This window comes from Prionailurus bengalensis, chromosome B2 (assembly GCF_016509475.1).
Source record: "Prionailurus bengalensis isolate Pbe53 chromosome B2, Fcat_Pben_1.1_paternal_pri, whole genome shotgun sequence".
NCBI classification, from domain to species: domain Eukaryota; kingdom Metazoa; phylum Chordata; class Mammalia; order Carnivora; family Felidae; genus Prionailurus; species Prionailurus bengalensis.
This window is the reverse complement of record NC_057349.1, coordinates 63,597,002-63,618,731: the sequence shown is the minus strand read 5'-3', so window position 1 is coordinate 63,618,731 and position 21,730 is coordinate 63,597,002. Positions and strand designations below refer to the sequence as shown.

The 21,730-nt window shown below is 34.9% G+C and overlaps 1 protein-coding gene and 1 pseudogene across 3 annotated transcripts in view; one reads left to right on the top strand and one right to left on the bottom strand.

The window, feature by feature from the left end:
• Nucleotides 1-21,730, bottom strand: part of SMAP1 (small ArfGAP 1) — a 202,943-nt gene that overhangs the window by 151,567 nt on the left and 29,646 nt on the right. For 2 of the 3 annotated variants that reach the window (XM_043591751.1, XM_043591749.1), the window contains exon 2: nucleotides 4,504-4,637. In XM_043591751.1, coding sequence (XP_043447686.1) covers nucleotides 4,504-4,637 — 134 coding nt within the window. Of the gene's footprint in view, nucleotides 1-4,503; nucleotides 4,638-21,730 lie in introns of those variants that run through there. The other variant, XM_043591750.1, reaches the window with a different exon arrangement.
• Nucleotides 17,598-19,801, top strand: LOC122489678 (annotated as a pseudogene).

The window sequence follows — 21,730 nt, the reverse complement described above, 5'->3', positions numbered from 1 at the left end:
TATCATGATAAATACCAAATATATGGAGTATACTTTGCAATAGGGACAAAATCTCACTAAGATGTTTCATTAGTACCATTTACAAGACTCTGCACAAAGTAAGCTAAGAAACAAGAGCACAAGTAATGTTCCTCTGTAATAAAAATAAGGTATTCTTGGGGCACCTGGGTGGCGCAGTCGGTTAAACGGCCGACTTCAGCCAGGTCACGATCTCGCGGTCGGTGAGTTCGAGCCCCGCGTCGGGCTCTGGGCTGATGGCTCAGAGCCTGGAGCCTGTTTCCGATTCTGTGTCTCCTCTCTCTCTGCCCCTCCCCCATTCATGCTCTGTCTCTCTCTGTCCCAAAAAATTAATAAACGTTGAAAAAAAAAATAAAAAAAAAATAAAAGGTATTCTTCATTTTAACTCCTTCAATAAGGCACTGAAAAATGAATAATTAAAAAATTTAAATAATGTAGGAAAATGGTAATACTTGGGGTTAACAAACCAGTACATAATAAAAAGTAAAGGCTATAAGGGTGTCTGGGTGGTTCAGTCGGTTGAGCATCCGACTTCGGCTCAGGTCATGATTTCATAGTCTGTGAGTTCGAGCCCTGCGTCGGGCTCTGTGCTGACAGCTCAGAGCCTACAGCCTGCTTCGGATTCTGTGTCTCCCTCTCTCTCTGCCCCTCCCCTGTTCATGTTCTGTCTCTCTCTCTCTCTCTCTCTCTGTCAAAAATAAATAAACATTAAAAAAATTTTTTTAAAAAAGGTATTTATAAAAGTACATAGTCCTTTCCAAAAATTTGAAAAGTGCCTGACAATAAACTCAAAATTAAAGACATTTAATCTGACCATGAACCACATTTCAAAAAAGAATTTTGATTAAAATGTAAGGTGAGTAACTCTATTTCCATGCTAATAAAAATCAAAGTAAGTTTTGGTAGATAAATTATTTTCTTTCAAAAATAAGCATATAGCTATTTTAACACAGCTATGATATATGACAGATGTCCTAAAACTTGGTTCACACACTCACAACATGTATATAAAAAACTGACATAAATATGGTATACGTATAATATCAGTTGATAAGAAGCTTTGAAGCAAAACTTATTACGTAGTTACATTTTACAGAGATACAAAAAAGAACATTTTTACTTATAGTCTGACTGGGCTCAGAGATTAAATCATGTTTCCACATTTACTATTAAAGATCTAAAAATATATATAACTACCCAAAACTAAGTACCATCTTTGAAAACTAGAAGCATAATTTTCATGAAATGTTGGCGGGGCAGGGGGGTGGTAAGGGAAGACATAGGGTAGAACTATATGCAGTAGAGTAATTCTCTCTACAAATAATAATTTCCCAAGTTTTGTTTCTTTTTTAAATCAAAGAAATTCTTATAAAATGTCATATGAGTAAGGAACACTAAAACACTGTGATCTTCACTCTTCCTTATCCAAAAGATAAAAATCTCAGCGTGTAGCAACCTAAAGGTACAGACATCAATGTAGTAGTTGGCCCTAAATTGGCACAAGTAAATTCTCTAGGATAACGGAAATGCTCTGTATATCTTCATTGGGGTGTTGGTGACACAGTATAGACATTTGCCAAGACACATAAAACTCACTTATATCTGTAAATTATTGTCTCTATAATTATACTTCAATTTTTTAAGTAAAAAAATAAAATGCATAGGTATAAATAGAAGTGGATTAAATGGAACATACCTACCATTACAGGCAAAAGGATAAACTTAAATTTGAATAGGAGCAACCTCAACAGACAGCCAATATGATCACCTAATCATCTCAAAATGCCTTAACATGCAATATTACTAAAAATGAATTAATTATACTTCACAAATATTCTCAAAAAAGTAATTTATACTCAATAATACCACACGAGTCAATTTATTTATTTACTCAGTAGTACATTTAACAACCAATTCATCACAGTGGATTTACTAAGAAGCTATGTTGCGTGGATCAGAAAGATATTCAAGGCAGCAGTATTGACGGTTTTACCTAATGAACAAATGAATGAATACTACTAATAACTGATAAGCTAACATCGAGTATTTAAAATGTATCAAGTGCTGTTCTAAATGCTTTCCTCATATGAACTTATTTGATCCTCACAACAACCTACAGAAGTAGATACTCACTATTCCATTTCATAAATGAAGAAATTGAGGCACCCTGAGGTGAAGTATCCTGTCAAGCTCATCCAGGTCTAACTGTGGCAACCTAACTATCTAGAGACAACTTTCTAAATCACTTTGTTCTACTGCCTTTTTAGAATCAGTTGCCTTAAAATTTTCTAGGTTAAGATAAAGGTTGTGCTCTGTAGAATGGAACCTTGGGGGATTTTTATAGAACAGCAGTCCCAGAATGATTTTTAAAGAGCAAGTACTTACAAGGCCCACCACAAGAATATTAGATGTCATGCTCATTTGTCTGTGTGATTAACCTTCTCTATACTTTTTTCTCCATACTTTTTTTTAAAACTAAAACTTCATTGTCTACTTATTTAATTTTTAATTGAGCGCATCCTAACCTTATTTCTTATCACAGAAGATCTGATCTTTAAGAGGAGCAGTGTGGTATATGAAGTCATACAGAGCATTCTCTGGTGATACTCATCGAAAGTCTTGCATTCCAAAAGAATAATTCTTATTTCAAGAAACTGACAGTTGAAAACCATTCAAATTGTGTCCAAATACAATTTCAAAAATTGTGTATTACTTAATAATTGTTTTCAAAAGCCTTCCATTTTTAATAATTCAGTATCTTGCTGTTGTTAACGGTAACTTATTCCACAGAAAATGAGTAAACTGTAGCCCTCTGACTGGGAAGTTCTGCTCTAAGCTACAGGAAAAGAACAGCTGTCTACCTCAAATAAACTGCCATTCAACCCCTTTTAACAGCTTACTTGAGACAAATATTATTTCTGGAGAACTGAATTGTCCATGGATTTCATGTTTTATCCTTAGTGTGAAATGAACCATTAAAAGGCAATATACCTTGGGTCTTGAATGTTTTGTACCTCCATAACCCAATACAAACACCAAGTTGCATTTTCAAGCTACACTTCACATTTTCTTGAAGACAACTTAAGAAAAAACATTTGTAATCTGTTACCAAAGTTACTATAGAGATGCTATCAAGAACAGTGCCTTATATGCAATGTTCAAAAAGCTATGCTTCCTTGATAGAACAAATAATTTTTCTCCTCAAGGATCATGAAAATACATAAAGTGTCATATTTCCTTTATGCCCTAGCCAGCAAAAACCTCAAAACCTTAAGAGTGAACTAAATGAGTTCTGTTTGACTTTACAGCCTAAAGATCTGTTATTTTTTCCAAATACTTCTAAGATTTAATTTCTTTTAAATATTTAAATCTTGGTTCTATCTAGAATATACTTTGGCATAAACAGATCTTTAGTACAAAAGTTTTACTTTTTTTAACCAAATCTTTATTTTTTTATATGATCTACTCCCCTCAGTATTGTATTCTATTCTTTCACCCTTACCTCACCCTATCCGTGCCAATTTTTGTGTTCTTTTTGGTGTTTTCTGATTGGAGGCATGTAGGGGTATCACTGAAGTTCAATAATATATATTTGTATATTTGGCTAGTTCAAAAAGGGTATAAGAAAAAGTAGTATAAATTCACTGTGAATTACAAATTAAAACCAGTAGAAGTAAATATTTTTATTTTAGCAGTTATCCTTAAGTATTAGAAAGATTTTGAGAATTTAAGACTGTCACACTATAAAAATTTGAAGGGCAAGCCCTTCAAATTACAGATTTATCTCTAACAATGCTAAACCACTCAAAACAATCCACATCAGTCATTAGAACATTTGCTAACTGGGCTATCTTCCAACTATTGGGCCCTGTTTGAAAATCAAGAACATTTCTGTACAGAAGGGAAATCTTTCAAGTCAGTTCTTAGGCAAGACGTGGTTTATTCTTTATCTTTACCCAGGCTCCCTCTACTGACAGAATAACAAAACAGAGTATGGAATTATACCAGCTAATTTCATCAACACAAAGAAAAGGAATTCATTTTTTAAAGACTTCAAAGTCAACATTTTAGGTAAGAATAGACTAAAAACTGAGTTCACTACATACCCAAAAAGAAATAAACATTTGTGAGTGGACAATTCAAGTAACATCCAAATTGTATATGTGGCACATATCATTTTAATATACTACTTTGCAATGTTAACCCTTGGATATAAGAAGGATTAAAGATTTTAAATTCATTTTAAATATTTTTTAAAAAAAATTTTAATGCTTATTTATTTTTGAGAGAGAGAGACAGTGCAAGCAGAGGAGGGGCAGAGAGAGAGGGAGACACAGAATCTGAAGCAGGCTCCAGGCTCTGAGCTGTCAGCACAGAACCTGGAGATCATGACCTGAGCCGAAGTCTGACACTTAACCAACTGAGTCACTCAGGCACCCCTCATTTTAAATATTTTAAATAGTCTCTCAAGAAGGAAATGTTTACCTGTATCTGTTCTGGTGTCCATTGGTCTAAGTTGACTGACTTGACCCTGGATATATGAACCCCAAGATTTCTATGGATTCCAGCACATCTGATGCAAATAAACACACCAATATTCCAGGAAGCCCATCGAGGACCTAATTAAGGAGAAAAAACAAAGATAAATATTAAAAACTAAAATAAATATTATGACAGCATTTAAGTGAGACACTCTGATTTTTATACAATTACAATGGAGCCTTACAAAATTCTACATGCTCAAAGTTTACAATGGCACTGGCAGCAAGGTTATAAATCAACCTTCAAGAACCTTAATGAGTTTACTAATTTTGCTTTTCTAGAAACTTTCCCAAACCTAAGAATTTAAAACTAATTTATGTGAATAGTGTTTTCACTAGCATAGTTAAACCAGGACCAGTAATGTCCCACAGTATAAAGTAAGTTCTTTATTAAGTGTGTAAAGTATTGCTCGGGTCATGATCTCACAGTTTGTGAGTTCAAGCCCACACTAGGCTCTCTGCTGTCAGCACAGAGCCTGCTTCAGATCCTTTGTCCCCCTCTCTCTCTGGCCCTCCCAGCTTGTTCTCTCTCTCTCTCTCTCTCTCTCTCTCTCTCTCTCACAATAAATAAAAACAAACACAAAAAAAGACTGCCAACAAATATAAATTAAGGAGTTTTCAATGAAATGTAGAAATTAGTAAGAAATAGACAACCAACATAAAAGAAAAACATACAAAAAGATATGAATGGGTAATTCACATAAGAAGAAATATATGGACAATAAACATATAAAAATATGCATGATCTCACTAGCAGTTAGGGAAAATGCCCTTTAAAACTACAACAACCCCCATTTTACATTCAACACATTGGGAAAACTTTTTAATCAACTGTTAGAAAGAATGAGGGACAATAACATCTGCCTCAAGAAGTCTATAAAATGGATAAATCCCAAATATAACCCTGATTTAAGAAAGGTTATATATGAAATAAGGTATGTTATGAAATATTAGTTCTTTGGATCATGGTTAAAAAAATTCTGAAAAAAATTGTACAGAAATTTACATTAAGGATACAAGAATACAAAGCCCTAGCTATACTATTCTTTATATCTTTGAATGTATTTTCTCAATAATTTTAAATCTACTTATGATTATTTTCGTATATTGCTTATATAATTAAAGTAAAAATGGAAAAATAAAAGTAGTATCTGGCAATTTTGTCAACTATTCAGAAACATATACTTAATTGATTTTTTATAAATCACTTGATTATGAAAAAACTATATACAGTAAGAGGTATCAATAAAAACCAAGCTTTTTAAAACATTAGACTTCTGTTTTAAGTGCATACTTTTTATCTAAAGGTGAGAGTTAAATCTACAAAATAACACCAAACTCAGTAATTACAATGCAGTAAAACTACACACATTCCTCTCGAAAATTCCTTAAGAGGTAGTTTACGCATGTACAATTTATGCCAAAATATCCTGCTTTTAAATTTCAGAAATGATACCTATAACCTGAGAAACATCTAGGATATATTCTATTTAAATGTTTGATGCTAACAGCATCGAAATGAATTAGAAACCAAAAGACCTGTATTCAACCTACTCTGCCACCAGTGAACTGCATAAACTTTCCTGGACTAGTAACAAGGTTCTCAACAAGGTTCTCATATGTTAAGTATAGTCAACATTGGCTGCCTCATTCTTAGGTGAGTCTTGTATGGAAAATACTTTGAAAGTTTTAAAGCACTACTGAAGTGCAAGTTATTGTCATACTAAGAAACCTTGAAAATCAAAACGCAATACTTTCCTCCTCTAGAAAAAGACAACTCCCAAAACTGCAGTGAGTCCAGAGCTGATGGGAAAAGATTTTCAACACTCTCCAAGTGTGGCTTCGTTCATTTTTGTTCTTAAAATAGAATGATTCCCCTCAGAATATGGTAGACTCACAGCCAAATACAAATGGAGACTTTTCTCTATAGCACAATTTTTTTTGATGCAGCAAATGTTATGACTGAATGAATTAGAAAGCATCAATTGCACAATGTGATAGTAACTGTCCATACAGGTAAAAAGTTGTAGCACCAGAGTGGTGCATTCTACAATAACCAAAGATGACAAAGGGATCAAATGTATAAAAGCACTGTACAAGAATCATGCTAGCAGTAATAGAAAAAAATGGCCATTTACTATTGAACAAAAAGCAAGATATAATTAAATGTTAACTGATGTTCAGGTTTTATACAGCTTCATACAACTATAAAAAACCATTTTATTGATTCCTGCAAGGAAAAAATAAACGGCTATCACTTACTGGAAATGTTAGCCCCAATCGTTTTTTACCAATTGAAATAATAATGCAATTTTGTCAATGCATCTTTCTTTGGAATACAGTTACCACATTTTAACTAATATAGTCAGGGACCTTCAAAAATAGACTTTTTAAAAATTTTTTAATGTTTATTAATTTTTGAGAGAGAGAGAGAGAGAGCAACAGTGGGTGGGGGAGGGGCAGAAAAAGAGAGAGACACAGAAACCAAAGCAGGCTCCAGGCTCTGAGCTATCAGCACAGAGTCCAACGTGGGGTTCGAACTCTGAGCTTGAGATCATGACTTGAGCTGAAGTCAGAAGTTTAACTGACTGAGCCACCCAGGGACTACCAAAAATAGACTTTTAAAAGCCTAACCAAAATTACAATTGGGTTATTCACTCTATAACACTGGACTTGTAAAATTTACCTAAAATTGATAAAATAATAACTGTTCAGCATGGCAGTCATTCAAGTACTGGTATGAAATCCTAATTTTCATTCACCAAACTATTCAATGAGTACTTACCAACTCTGCCAAGTAAATGCTATTGTAAGACCATAGACACAAAGGTAAAAAGCTAAGTTCCCAGAGTGAGGAGGCCAAGCCAAGTATAAATAGGTATAACCACTTAAAAAACAATTTGGTGAAATCTAGTAAAAGTTCTAGATGAATAAACCCTTCTACAAGGCAATCTATTCACACATGCTTAGATACACATACACATAGGTTTACCAAGCTATATATGTAATATGGCATATTTAGTACACATACACACTCACATATAACATACCCTACAGCAGCTATTTTATATGGCACATCACAACTCATTAATCTCAATAAGTACTTATTTTTAGAAGAGAAGGAAGAAAGATTTAAGTTCATCACACAAAGGGTAAATATAGTTTTGTTCAACTTTTTAAAAAAATCGATTACATATATGTGTATACAGACACACGTACACACATAAATCAAGTCATGCTGTAAAATGTTTCTCTGGGTCATGGCTGAATATGTCTGAAAAACACACAAAGAAACTAATACATGTATATTTAAGAAGTTTGTACCAAAAAATTTATAGCAGCATGGTTTCCAAATAACTGGAAATAACTTATATGTTCACTAGTATGATTATCTCACCATACAATTTGAAAATGAATAACCTGCATGTATCAACATGGATAAATCTTAATTATAACATGGAGTATCAATTTTAGCATAAGGCGATATACATAAGGGGCAATGTCTCCAACTAAGGAGACAAAGTCTGCTGGAAGGCATGCAGGTCTCACATAGGTGACAAAGCCTGATCTAAATATTTAAACACTGACTAGTAGGCAGTAGGCACAGAATATACCAACACACATTCTTGGCAAAGGTTAACAAAGGTGAGGTATGGTAGAAGACTTTGGTATGATTGGAGGCTAGAGTATTAAAAGTATTTGGGGACAGCTTCAGGAGATGATAGCAGGAGGCCTTATATGGCAGGCTCAGTGGTTTACCCTGACTCTGAAGAAGGCTTCTAATAGCACTTTCAAGTTCACCATAGCACTCCCACTCACATACTATTTATACATGCCCTGTCTGGCCTTCATGCTTGCGCATTTGTTGCTGCTTCTGCCCAAATGTTTCTTCCTTGGGTCTTCACATGTCTGGCCCACTTTGTTGTACAGGCCTCAATTCACACACTACCTGCTTACAGAGGACTCTCATGACTATTCTAGCTAGAGTTGCCTCCCCATTCTCCATCACTTACAATACTTCCAGCTATTTGTTCTGAAGTTTACACAAAAATCTAAGATAAACAGAGAAATAAAAATAGGTAATTACCTGGAAGGTTTAATTATTGTAGCAGCTGTATCTCAAACTAAGCTAAGGAAAGGCAAAGTCAGTTCTAGATCAGTATCTCTCAGACTCTAATGTGCATACACAAACCTAGGGATATTATGAAAATGCAGATTCTAATTCTGTAGCCCTGGAATGGCATCTGACATCCTGCATTCCTAAGAAACAACCAGTGATGCCCATGTTGCCATACACAAAGCACATTTAGAATAGCAAGATTTTAGAATATTCTTGACAAGGCTTTAACTCAAGCATTCAGCATATTTCTTTATCTGTTTTCACTACTCTTACTGAGTATATGACTCAAATTGTGAAAATTTATTTTAACATACTAGGAATCAAATCTGCTGAGAAAAAAATCAAAAGTTTATTTGAAATTCAAATATTGGGTTATTTTGAGTTATCCATATCACTATTTCACTAAAAGCAACACAAATAAGCTAGCATCAACTAAACTAACATTACTCATCTCATAACCACAATCACACTAAAAGCTCCAGTAAACAGAAGATGTTATTTGGCCTCACTAATATTAGCACCTTAACTCATATCCATCATCAGTGAATATACTGAATAAACTTGTCTTGTAGCTTCTGTACCATTTGAGAAATAAGATGAAACTGCATTCTCATCTGAGAAGGAACTTCTCTTAAGTTTCTGATTACCATGATAGACTAGCAAACAGAAAAACTACTTTGAATTTTCTTTATATAAATAGAAAATAAAACAAGATAAGGAACGGAGAGTACAACATTAACTGCTAAATGTAATTTCTAAGACTGGTTCTTCTATAAAGCCTTCTCCAATTCCCCCCCAAAATTTTTTAACATTTATCACAATGTTTTGCAGTTAATTGTTTTAGCTATCTTTTCTGAGAAACTGTGATCTCTTTAAGAAAAGGATCATTTTATTGATTTCTGGATGCAGCACAACATCTGGTATAAAAATGTAGGCAGCCTCTAGCTTACAAATGATAGCTAAGGCCTTGAGCCACCTGAGTTACTGCTGCCAAAATTGCTAGAAGGTTCTTTTAGAGGAAACCACCACCATACTGAATATTCAAGACATCGTTCACCATATTTCCAAATATACTGTCTGACGAAATCCTAATAAATGTGAGGTAGGAAATATTACCACACCATTTTCAGAAGTAAGAAATTTAGGGTTTTAAATGCTAGAAAGGGGGGAGAAAGAGCCAAGACGATGCCGCGGACATATCTCAATATGCAACTATGGAAACTCTCCATCTCCTACTATGATATTTCCAACCTTCCAAACAAAATTCCTTTACACTGGCAGACTGCTTTTACTTCATTGTGTCAATTTTTTGAAATGCCAACTCACTTACTGTGGAGGCCAATAATATAGACTAAAGATGCAAATAATCTTTTCAACTCTCCAGAAGTATCAATGCTTCCCACATTATTATAATTAACTTTATTTCTTTCCCCATGATCCCCAAGATTACAGGCAGTAGAAGTGGATTTGGTTTGATCTGTTGAAGAAGGAAATTGCAAAGGATAGAGAATTTTGATCAAGGGGGAAGACAGGGGAGAGGGAGGGCAAAAATCAACTGAGCTGTAAAGAGTATTTTCATAACACACTATCACAGTAGTGGATGCCTAGGGAAAGGGACACACAATAAAAGGATCCTAGGGGCACCTGGGTGGCTCAGTCAGTTGAGCGTCCGACTTTGGCTCAGGTCATGATCTCATGGTCTGTGAGTTCGAGCCCTGCATCGGCCTCTGTGCTGACAGCTCAGAGCCTGGAGGCTGCTTCAGATTCTGTGTCTCCCTCTCTCTCTGACCCTCCTCTCCCCTGCTCATGCTCTGTCTCTCTCTCTGTCAAAAATAAGTAAAACATTAAAAAAAAATTTTTTTTAATAATAAAAAAAAAAGGATCCTAAAGATGGGATGCCTGGGTGGCTCAGTTGGTTAAGAGTCTGACTCTTGATCTTAGCTCAGGTCAAGATCTCATAGTTTTTGAGTTTGAGCCCCGCCCGCGCTGGGCTCTGCCCTGACAAGGCAGAGCCTGCTTGGGATTCTGTCTCTCCCTCTCTCTTCTCCTCCCCCACTCTCTCACTCTCTGTATCTCTCTCTCAAAATAAATAAATAAACTGGAAAAAAAAAAAAAAAAAAAGGAGAGGCTCCAGGGTGACGTGGCTCAGAGGGTTAAGCACCTGATTCTTGACTTCGGCTCAGGTCATGATCTCATGGTTCCTGAGTTTCAGCACCACATCGTGGGATTCTCTCTCCCTCTTTTTACCCCTCCCCTGCTTGCTTGCTCTCTCTCTCTCTCAAAATAAATAAATAAAACTTTAAAAAATAAAAGAAAAAAGATACTGAAGAGAATAGCCTGCATCAAAATATTGTCCACAATCAAACATGAAACAAGGAAGAAGCTCTCTCTTTTGCTATCACAAGGCCTTTTGTTCTTTACCCAAAAGTTCTGATTAGCCTTTCATTGTTCATGGTCAGCTAGGTCTTGCTGATCAGAAAGAAAACCAAGCAACAACCCATGAAAACATGTTTTCTACCTTGTAAACAGGTGAACTACAACCTTGCAAAAGAACTTGTACATGTATGTTGCAGGGAGGGGAATCACTACAAATAAGCATGAAGAGGGGTCTTTTGGGAGTAACGGTATGTTCTAAAATTTTATTATGGTGATAGTTGCAAAACTCTGTTAAAACATTAAAAAAATCACTGAATTAGACACTTAAAATAAGTGAACTTTATAGTATGCAAATTATATCACAATAAGTCTGTTTTAAAAAAAAAAAAAAAAAAACCTGTGTAGGGGTGCCTGCATGACTCAGTCGGTTGGATGTCTGATTTTGGCTCAGGTAATGATCTCACAGTTCATGAGTTCGAACCCCACGACAGGCTCTGTGCTGACAGCTCAAAACCTGAAGACTGCTTTGGTTCTGGTTTCTGTGTCTCCCTCTCTGCCCGTCTGCCACTTGTGCTCTGTATCTCTCTGTCTGTCTCTCTCTCTCCCTCAAAAATAAACATTAAAAAAAATTTTTTTTTTAAATCCTGTGTACATTTCTTTAAATGTAGACATGAACATCACACATTATTTTTATTGCTTTTCCCTTACTTTACCAGAAAAAAAGAATGGCAGCCAGTAGTAGAAGTAGAAGTTGAAGTTGAGAATATACTAGTTGATGATCTCAGGATATAGAGCCCTGGCAGAAACACAGAAATGTCAGGCAAGAAGTCATGGATGCAGGTGCTATTAAAAAGGTTTCAGCATAAAACCAAAAAGTTTAAAGAGAAGTTCCATAAGTAGTATTTCAACAAGTGTCAAACCATTTCTTTCAGCAAATACACTCAACAGAATGATTTTTTTTAAATATTAACTATTTAACATACAATGTTTTACTAAGAAGGAAATAAAATGTTCTTTAAAATATTCCTTTTATTAAAATCTGAAAGTAACATATTTTGGTATGACCTAGTCACCTATGGTTAACCTACCTCAAATTCATGTTTTCCTATAAAGTAGCATCAGTACTGTTAAAGATGACATGTAGGGATGACATTTGATAATCACAGTTCCTAAGTGGCTTTACATGCTTCAAAGAATCACTACAATGCTGATTAGAAGGATCATGCTGTTTTAATCAATCACTTCCTGGAGGCTGGAATATGAAGCATTGATAGCGGCCAAGCAATTATGATTACTAAAAACTGAGCTCACAGAAATTTCCCATCTTAAAAACAAAACAAAAACAAAAACGGAAACAAAACAAAAAACAACCTCAAACAAAAAAAGCCCTGTAAGTGCAAAGATCACCTGCAACAACAGAGGTAATTAATTTCTTCTACAATTCGTCTGAAACAAAACTGACATTAAATGGTAAGAAAAGAATATTTTTGTTTTATTTAAAAAAAAATCAACTTTTAACACACTACAGTTGTTTCTCTTCAGTATCTTATTTGCTAAGAACCTTATGTACAACCAAACCAATAACCGAATAGAATATAAACCTTTAAAAGAAAAGTTCTAGAACAAAGGAATTTTAAAACCTCTCTATTCAGAAAAAGCATTAAAGTTATAACATTTAATTCCCTCAGAAATGTTTTTTTTTCCTTAAGTCTGTTACAGTCAGAATAGCAGCACATGTATTTAACCAACAAATATTTACTGAACGCTTACTATTTCAAGGCACTACTGTTTAAGACTCTGGAGATTCAGTGATAAAACCGATAAACTCCTGCCCTCATGGAGCTTATATTCTAACAGAAAGCTGTACACAAACATGTAAAAGTAACAGTATGTCAATGGCAGTGAGTATTATGGAGAAAAATAAAGGAAAAATGGAAAGAAGGAAGGGAAAGGTAATTGTTATTTGGTCAGGAAAATTTGTATTTCACCACAGATCTGAAGAAAGTAGGGGAACACACCATGCAGCTATCTGGGCAAGAGGAATTAAGGCAATAGGAACAATAAACACAAAGGACCTGAGGAAGTGGATATGCCTTCCTCACTATAGGCATACCTTAAGAAATGTTTAAGACATGTTTAAGAATTACCAATGAAGGGTTTCTGGGTGGCTCAGTATGTTAAGTTTCCCACTTTGACTCAGGTCATGATCTCACCGTTCATGAGTTCAAGTCACGTTGGGCTCTGTGCTGACAGCTCAGAGCCTGGAGCTTGTTTCAGATTCTGTGTCTCCCTCTCTCTCTGCCCCTCCCCTGCTCACACTCTGTCTCTCTCTCAAAAATAAATAAACATTTATTCTTATTTATTTAGTTTATTTAAGAGAGCATGGAAGAACAGGGGAGAGACAAGAGAAAGAAGAAAAGAGAGAATTCCAAGCAGGCTCTGCACTGCCAGCACAGAGCCCGATGCGGGGCTGGAACCCATTAACTGTGGGATCATGACCTGACCTCAGCTGAAATCAAGAGTTGGATGCTTAACTGACTGAGCTACTCAGGTGCCCCTCAAAAATAAGTAAACATTTAAAAAAAAATTTTTTTTTTAAGAATTACCAATGAGGTTTTGTTTGTTTTTTAGGGTCTATGAAGGGCTACTTTTACACCCCTACATCAAATATAGTAATAAAACATTTACTATGAAATATTTGTAAATGGCTGTTGCTCAAACTATTTGAGAATAAACCATCATAATCACTACATCTACAGACTTCCAGCACTTTAATTCAGTGCCCAGCACATGCTTAGTAAGTATGAAACAAAGACAAGAGAGAAATAGATAAAGCTAAATAAGAAAAATACTGCTAAGATTCCTCCAAAGAAAGTTTGGAGCATGGGCTACTATTCCATCAGGCATGGGAAGAGGTTGTAAGGCAAAAACAAAAAGTAGTCTACCCCCTAATCTCTCCAAACTTCAAAGTCTAACTGCAGGATACAGAGGAGGGAACTATACTCAAAGACTTATGTCCATTAATTATCTTAGGAAAGCAGACTGTTTACAAATGCTCTAACATCAATCTAAAAGCTTGCTTATTTTCCTAACACTCTTTTCATTCGTATTTGTTGAATCTGACAAATCAAAAAGTTATTCCTCGCATTATTGGGACAACTGGTGAAATCAGAGTAATATCTATAGATCAGATAATAGTATCAAGGTGATTTCCCATTTTGGTAACTGTACTGTCGTTATGTAAGAAAGTCCTTGTTTTTAGAAGATAAACACTGATGTATTTAGGAATACAGGAGCATATCTCAAAGAGTCCAGGAAAAAAATTAAAGTATACATACAGGAAAAAGAAAACAAATGTGGTAAAATGTTAACATCTGAAGAGTGGAAAAAGGGTGAGGGAGAGTACTGCATGAATAGTTTCCTTCATCTTATTATATGCTTTCATTTGTAGAAATGAATAATAAATTATCATTCCATAGACAACTGTAATAAAAATAATTAAGAAAAAATTATCTCTGTATTTACACTTCTTCAAACGTCAGATTCTTCATCTGAAAGTGAAAATACCACCACCTTCCATAATCAAATGACCACTATGAACCTCAAGTGACAAAATCCACATGAAAGCACTCTGTACTTACAAATCATTTTTGTAAGACTAGTATGGCCTTTTCCCTGTATCCCACACTTTTCCTGCTAATATCACCTACTATTATTAAAAGGCCAAAATCTGCACTTCCCATTCCACTGATTATATATGATATAAAATAATAGTTTTTAAGGAGAAATAACACATTAAAGGTACATAGATTATGGGACTTCTCAATATCAGAAATACAAGAAAGTATTTTTTATAATTGAGAAAATGTGGCATATCTCTTCTCTAAACATCACATTCTTTTAATTTTTTTTTTTAATGCTTATTCATTTTTGAGAGGGAGACATGGAGCGTGAGTGAGGGAGGAGCAGAGAGAGGCAGACAGGCTCCAAGCTGTCAGCACAGAGACTGATGCATGGCTCGAACTCACAAACTGAACTCACGAACTGTGAAATCATGACCTGAGCTGACATTGTCAGGTGTTCAACCAACTAAGCCACCCAGGCACCCCGCTAAGCATCAAATTCTTAATAACCAATCTGGACACCACACCATCACCAATTAAACATGCCCAAGATGAAATTCACCTCTCCACTTAACTCTTCCCTCTTACCCTCCTTTTCACACAGCTCTTCCTGATTCCTCCAACTCAGCTGGTAATAATACTACCCAGCTAATGACTTAAGGGGAAAAATAAAGAAGTCTTTCTTAACTCCTCTTTCTTGCATCATCCATAACCATTCCATCAAGCAAACACCCTAATCATTTTATTTTTTTAATTTTTTTCAAATCCATGACTAATCTCATTCCAGCTGGGCCTCTGCCCCAGTTCAAGATCTCATCATCTAGAGTCCTAGACTACTACAATGTCCTCTGAAATAACCTCCTGGATATAAACACTGCTTTTCAGACTTACAAACCATCAGATAAAGTTTAACTCCCCTAAGCATCACTTAACAAGGCCCTTCATGGTCAGCTTCACCTACTTCCTTAGCCCAACTTCTAGTAATACTGAATTTTTTTTTAAGATTTCTCCTAACCACTTAAGAAGAATTATTACATTTTGGATTTTTTTGTCTTGTTTTGTTAATTTGTCCGTTTCTTTCTAAAGTTTCTAGCAGTATAATTTTTTGCAAATCTCAAAAAGAGATTTTCACATATATTCCACAGCCAAGACAAAAAGGAAATTTTCTAATTCTGAGCCTTGTGAGAAAAATGCCACTAGAAAAATGGATCATGGTTATCAGAAATACAAGATTAGTCTAGGCTTGTGGGCAAAAAGTAAATGCGGCAAAGGGAATCAACTTATACTCAAGAATTTCCTTACAAGTTAAGACTGAAGTAGGGCTGTATATAATGATATGCCTAATGGCCACTGAACAAAGAAAGTCTTTAAGTTGAAATGGGAGAAAACTTTATATATATTTACCCTAGTACCAATGACCAAGAAAAAATAAAAATACAGGAAACACAGCTTGTGTGGAGAAGGGAACAATTAATAAAATATTCTGTTTTTGTCATTTAACAAAATCTGCTCTGAGAAAAATCAGCAAGTCATATAACTTTTTATTTCCCAATCAACAGCACGAAAATAATACATTAAACTTAAAATTTAACATATTTTTTCTGGAATCCTCATGCATTTATAGTCTTCTAAGACCTTTAGGTAGGAGCACCTGGTTGGCTCAGTCAGTTAATTGTCTGACTCTTGATTTTGGCTCAGGTCATGATTTCATGGTCAGTGGTGAGATGGAACCCTACATCAGGCTCCATGCTGGGCATGGAACCTATTTAAATTCTCTCTCTCCCTCTTCTTCTAACCCTCCCCAACTTGTGTGCATGTGCACGCACGCGTGCATGCATGTGTGCACTCTCTAAAAACAAAGAAAAAAAAAAAGACCTTTAGGTAAAAATACCTAAGAAAAATGAGAATTAATACCCAAATATGTCTCCCCAATATATTAAAGAAAAAAATGCCATAGTTCTATTAAACAGTGTAACTAGAAACAAATTCACCTAAAAGTACCACTTGAAAATGTGTTAGATTTATGCATTTTTAATACTAAGTTTTAAATGTCTGTTTTCAAGTCTTTTTAAATGCCAAAATAATTCACTTTTAAAAATAAGTGTTTTATTTTCTTCTGGTCAAGGCAAAAGTAAGAAGAAAATAAGACCATACTCTCAATGGCTTCCACACATATGAATTAAATTTTATTTTCTCCTGTTAATCTATCTCTCATGTCAATTTAATTCTTAGACCAGCCAGAAGAATTCTGAAGGGTAAAGAAAATGTTTCCTCCCCAACAATTCTTAATCCTACATTTTATTCTAATATTATTCTAATTCCCAATGTTAAATTCTAGAAACTATATTAAACATTGGTTTATTTAATATACCCTAGGCCTATTTATTAGCAACTCAATTATTCTATTTTTTTCTTTCATTCCTGAATTCTAGGTCCCATTATTATTAGATACACATTCATGCCAAAATTCTAGAAATACTCATCACATAAAATAATTCAGAAAATCGTGGATAGGTATCTTAATTTTGATTAATGGGGGTACCATATGGCAGTATGAGAAAGATTTAATTTATTTCCATTTGTTCATTAATACAAAAGCATTTATTAAATACAAGTAGGGTTACATAATTTTTTTAAAATATGTGAATATTTCAAGTGTCCAGAAAATAAATGGAATGACAGTACAATCTAAACAATAATATGAACCCACTTTAATCTCTATTTTACACAGATCCTATAGTAGTTTACCAAATCACCCTCTGTGCAGCTAGATAAAAGTTTCTTTCAGAAACAGTTTACTATGGTATATATCTGGTCCACATGAAACCGTGAGAAAAGGCAAGTTCAAAAAATGCAATATCAATAAACACGATCTCCACTAAAAACAAGAAATTAGTTCATCAGTTTTAGCTTAAAATGAAAAGCCTAAGTGGGGGGAAGTAACCTTTTTTCACTACAAGACTTAATTTTTTTTGTTTCTGCTATCAAAATATAAGTTGGTAGTTATAATAAAGAGGATACAAGCAAGTAAAGAAACCAAAAGTGGGTTACTATTGTACAGTCAGGAAGTGAACATAGCAGAGATTTTCAGACTGCAGATAATGACCATATATATGTTATAGCTATTCTGAAGTAAACATAACAAAACAGAATGTGCAATACTATAGTAAGAATAAATGTTATTCAAGAAACATTTCTTTCAGTTGTACGTAGGTATATATATATTGAGGCACCATGCAAAATGCTTTTTCCTCAATGTGTCTCAGAGACAAAAAGTTTGAGGCCACTGCTGACTCCACCATTTCACTGTGGGCTGGGACACACTTCCTAAGTTTTTAGCTTCTTTATTTGTGAAATGGTGCAGAAAACAGATATTTGACAATGGTCACAGAAAACATTAAATGAGGTAATGTACACAAAATAACAGTATCTGACACAAATAAGTTCTTGATAAGTATTAACTTTAATTAACATACCTCCCAATTATACATGGTAGTTATTACCCTCTAGATTTTGGCTTAATAGATTTTTCATTTTAATTTTTAAGTAAGATCACTTAGATCATCTAAAAACAAAAATCGAAGAATAAGCCATAGCAATAAATGAGTCTTAAATCAAAATAAGATCAACCAACTTTGTTGTCCAAATTCTTGACCAATCACCAAGCCAAGATATGAACAGAATGATAAAGTTTGGTGCCTGTGTTTCCCTTTTGGTTCCCTTCTCTAATTATACAATTATTCAAACATTTTCTCTTCCTAACCAAATGCTGTAATTCTATGCCATTCAGGCCTTCATTCAATAGTAAAAATACCAAACTTCACATAATTATAATAGACCTTGAGTTCATGAAGAAATTACTCAATGAGGCAGCATAAAAGCTCTTTTACAAAAAAAGACCTGGTTTTGAAACACCTATCAGACATTTATGACTATGGAACTATAGACAAAACATATGACGTCTCTAAATATCAGTTTCCATAACTACAAAATAGGGTGAATTCATCTATCTCTTAGGGTCCCTCAAAATTAAACAAGCACTTAGCACAAAGAGAACTATATATATGAATTCCTGTCCCCCCCACCAACAAGGCCAGTCTGTCACTCTGTAAACATTTCAAGTAATAAAACTGTCCCAATTTTAGAGACTACTCCAATCATGTGCAACTATATCTGTTAGAAAATTCTTACAGTGATACGAAAATGCCATGAGTTTAAAGGAGGAAAATATCATGATGAGCTGAAGTAGTTGGGAGGCAGCTTCATTCAAAGACAGTTTCATGAATGAAGTGTAACTTGGAAATGGGCCTGGAAATATAGATGAGATTTGGATGAGCAGAAAAGACTCAGAAGGTTAATTGTTCATTCACTCATTCACTGAGTTACTGCCATCAAATATGTGCTGAATGCTTACTATGTGCCAAGAACTTTCTAGATGCTAGGGATCGAGCTGGGAACTAAAGCAGATTTAGTCTCTTCCTTCAAGAACTATATATCCCAGTGGAGCAAGACAGAGAAACAAACAAGTTATAAAATGTATAAGATGTCAGATTTTAAGATAAAGTCTATGGAGGAAAAAAATTAAGTGGGTAAGGAAGATAAGAAGTGCTTAAAAAAAAGAATGGATACTATTTTAAGTACAGTGGTCAGGGAAGACAACACTGATAAAGTGGCATTTAAACAGAGCCCTAGGCACTTTCTATAGGCGAAAGCGGGCAACAGACTGTGCATCCCCGCCTCACCAGGTTCCTGTGGAAGTAAAGTAGAATTTCATAAGAACATAATGGATGGAGAAGAGAAAACCTATGGTGGCTGTGAAGGCCTGACGGATGCCATGAGTGTCAAATTGGTATCTTCAGGTGGTCATGAATTTATTGTCAAAAGAGAGCATGCACTAACATCTGAAACAGTAAAGCCAGGTTGAGTGACCCAGCTCAGTTTGCAGAGAACAAAAATAATTAAGACAATTTTAGACAGATTCTTTCACATGTGCTATCAAAAGTATGCATGTATTTTACCTACAAGGTTCACTACACTGACAACTCCATGGAGATTCCAAAATTCCCAACTGAAATTTTACTGGAACTGCTGATGGCTGTGAACCTCCCAAATTGTTAAATAAGTTATAATTAATTAACAAACACATACATAGATAGATAAGTAAATAACAAATAAATTCCTAAAGCAAGGAGCCAGTTAGAAAGAAAACAGCAAAGTTTTCTTTGTGTAAGTGCAAAGGCCCTGACAACAAAAACCAAGCACACACGTAGAGGTGGGAACTCACAGTATCTTTGATCAACAGTACCTAACAGAAAACAAGGGAGGACAGCATAAGTGAAAATACAGCCTGAAGACATTGCAGAGACTTGACCTCTAAATTTGATTTTATACTATTAGCAAGAAGAGCCGCTGAACAGTTTTGAACAGCCCAGTGAAATGAATGAAATCACAGCTTAAGAAAAAACATATAATCAATACTCAACTTATTCAGAGTTTGTGCTTATTGCTAACTACACAAAACTACTTTTTGTACAAAAAGTTATTTGGGGGAACCCATGTGGCTCAGTCAGTTAAGCATCCTACTCGATTTCAGCTCAGGTCATGATCTCACGGATACGGAGTTCAAGCCAGGAGTCAGGCTCTGCACTGACAGTGCTGAGGCTGTTTGGGATTGTGTCTCTCTCCCTCTGTTTCTCACCTCCTTGCACACTCTCTCTCTCCCTCTCAAAATAAATAAATAAATAATTTAAAAAAATAAGTAACTTGTGGGGCGTCTGGGTGACTCAGTCAGGTAAGCATCCGACTCTTGGTTTCCACTCAAGTCATGATCTCACAGTTTGTGAGTTGGAGCCCCACCTTGGGTTCTACACTGATAGTGCAGAGCCTGTTTAGGATTCTCTCTCTCCCCCTCTCTCTGTCCCTTCCCTGCATGTGTGCTTTCTCTCAAAAATAAATAAATAAACTTGAAAGAAGAAAAAAGAAAAGTAACTTGTTTCTTCTTCACTTTTTTTAGATGCTGGCTCAATTAATACCAATTTTCAGCTTAATGTGGAAAAAATAATTTAAATAACTAGTGACTCTATACAGAACTGTTACTTTTAAAAAGCCTTTGATATGGTGAAGGCAGAAACTATTGGCTAAAATGATATTCTGAATTAGCTACAGAGTTCAATTACTTTCTTTCAAGTTCACAAATAATAAAGATGGCTAAATAAGCCCATTTAATATCTTTGTGGGGGGAGGTGGTTTGGTTTCTTTTGTCTTTTTTTAATTTTTTAATGTTTATTTATTTTTGAGAAAGACAGAGTGAGAGTGGGGGGGCGGGGGGCAGGCAGAGAAAGTGAGAAACACAGAATCGGAAGCAGGCTCCAGGCTCTGAGATGTCAGCACAGAGTCCAACAAGGGGCTTGAACCCACGAACTGTGAGATCAGATGCTTAACCGACTGAGCCACCCAGGCGCCCTATTTCTTTGGTTTTTTTAAGTAGGCTCCACACCCAGCACAGAGCCCAATGCAGGGCTTGAACTCATGATCCTGAGATCACAACCTGAGCTGAAATCGAGTCAGATGCTTAACCAACTGAGCCACCCAGAAATCCCATTATCTTTGATATCAGTAATAAAACAATAAAACATTGATATATTAAGATTTTTAACAAATAACACTGTGGTATATATTATTCTTGGTTGCATGTTTAGCATAAAGAAAAAATGCAAATATTAAGCCAAATTCTTTATCACTTTGAGAATAGAAAGCTATAATTAACATGTGTTCAACAAGAGAAAACAGAATTAGATGATCTTTGAAACATGAAATATTTTATAGCATGAAAAGTTATAATCAAATGTTTTAATTTTCTTTTAATTTGTTGCAAAAATGTTTCCAAATTATTTGAAGACCATAAACATCAAAAAAACCTAAAGACAATAAACATGAAAATCACCCAAGGTACATTAAAACAAATGCTTAAAACTACAAATGAATAGAAACATCTTAAAAGCAACTGGGGGAAAGAAATGCATAATGTACAAAGGAACAAATACAATGATGAC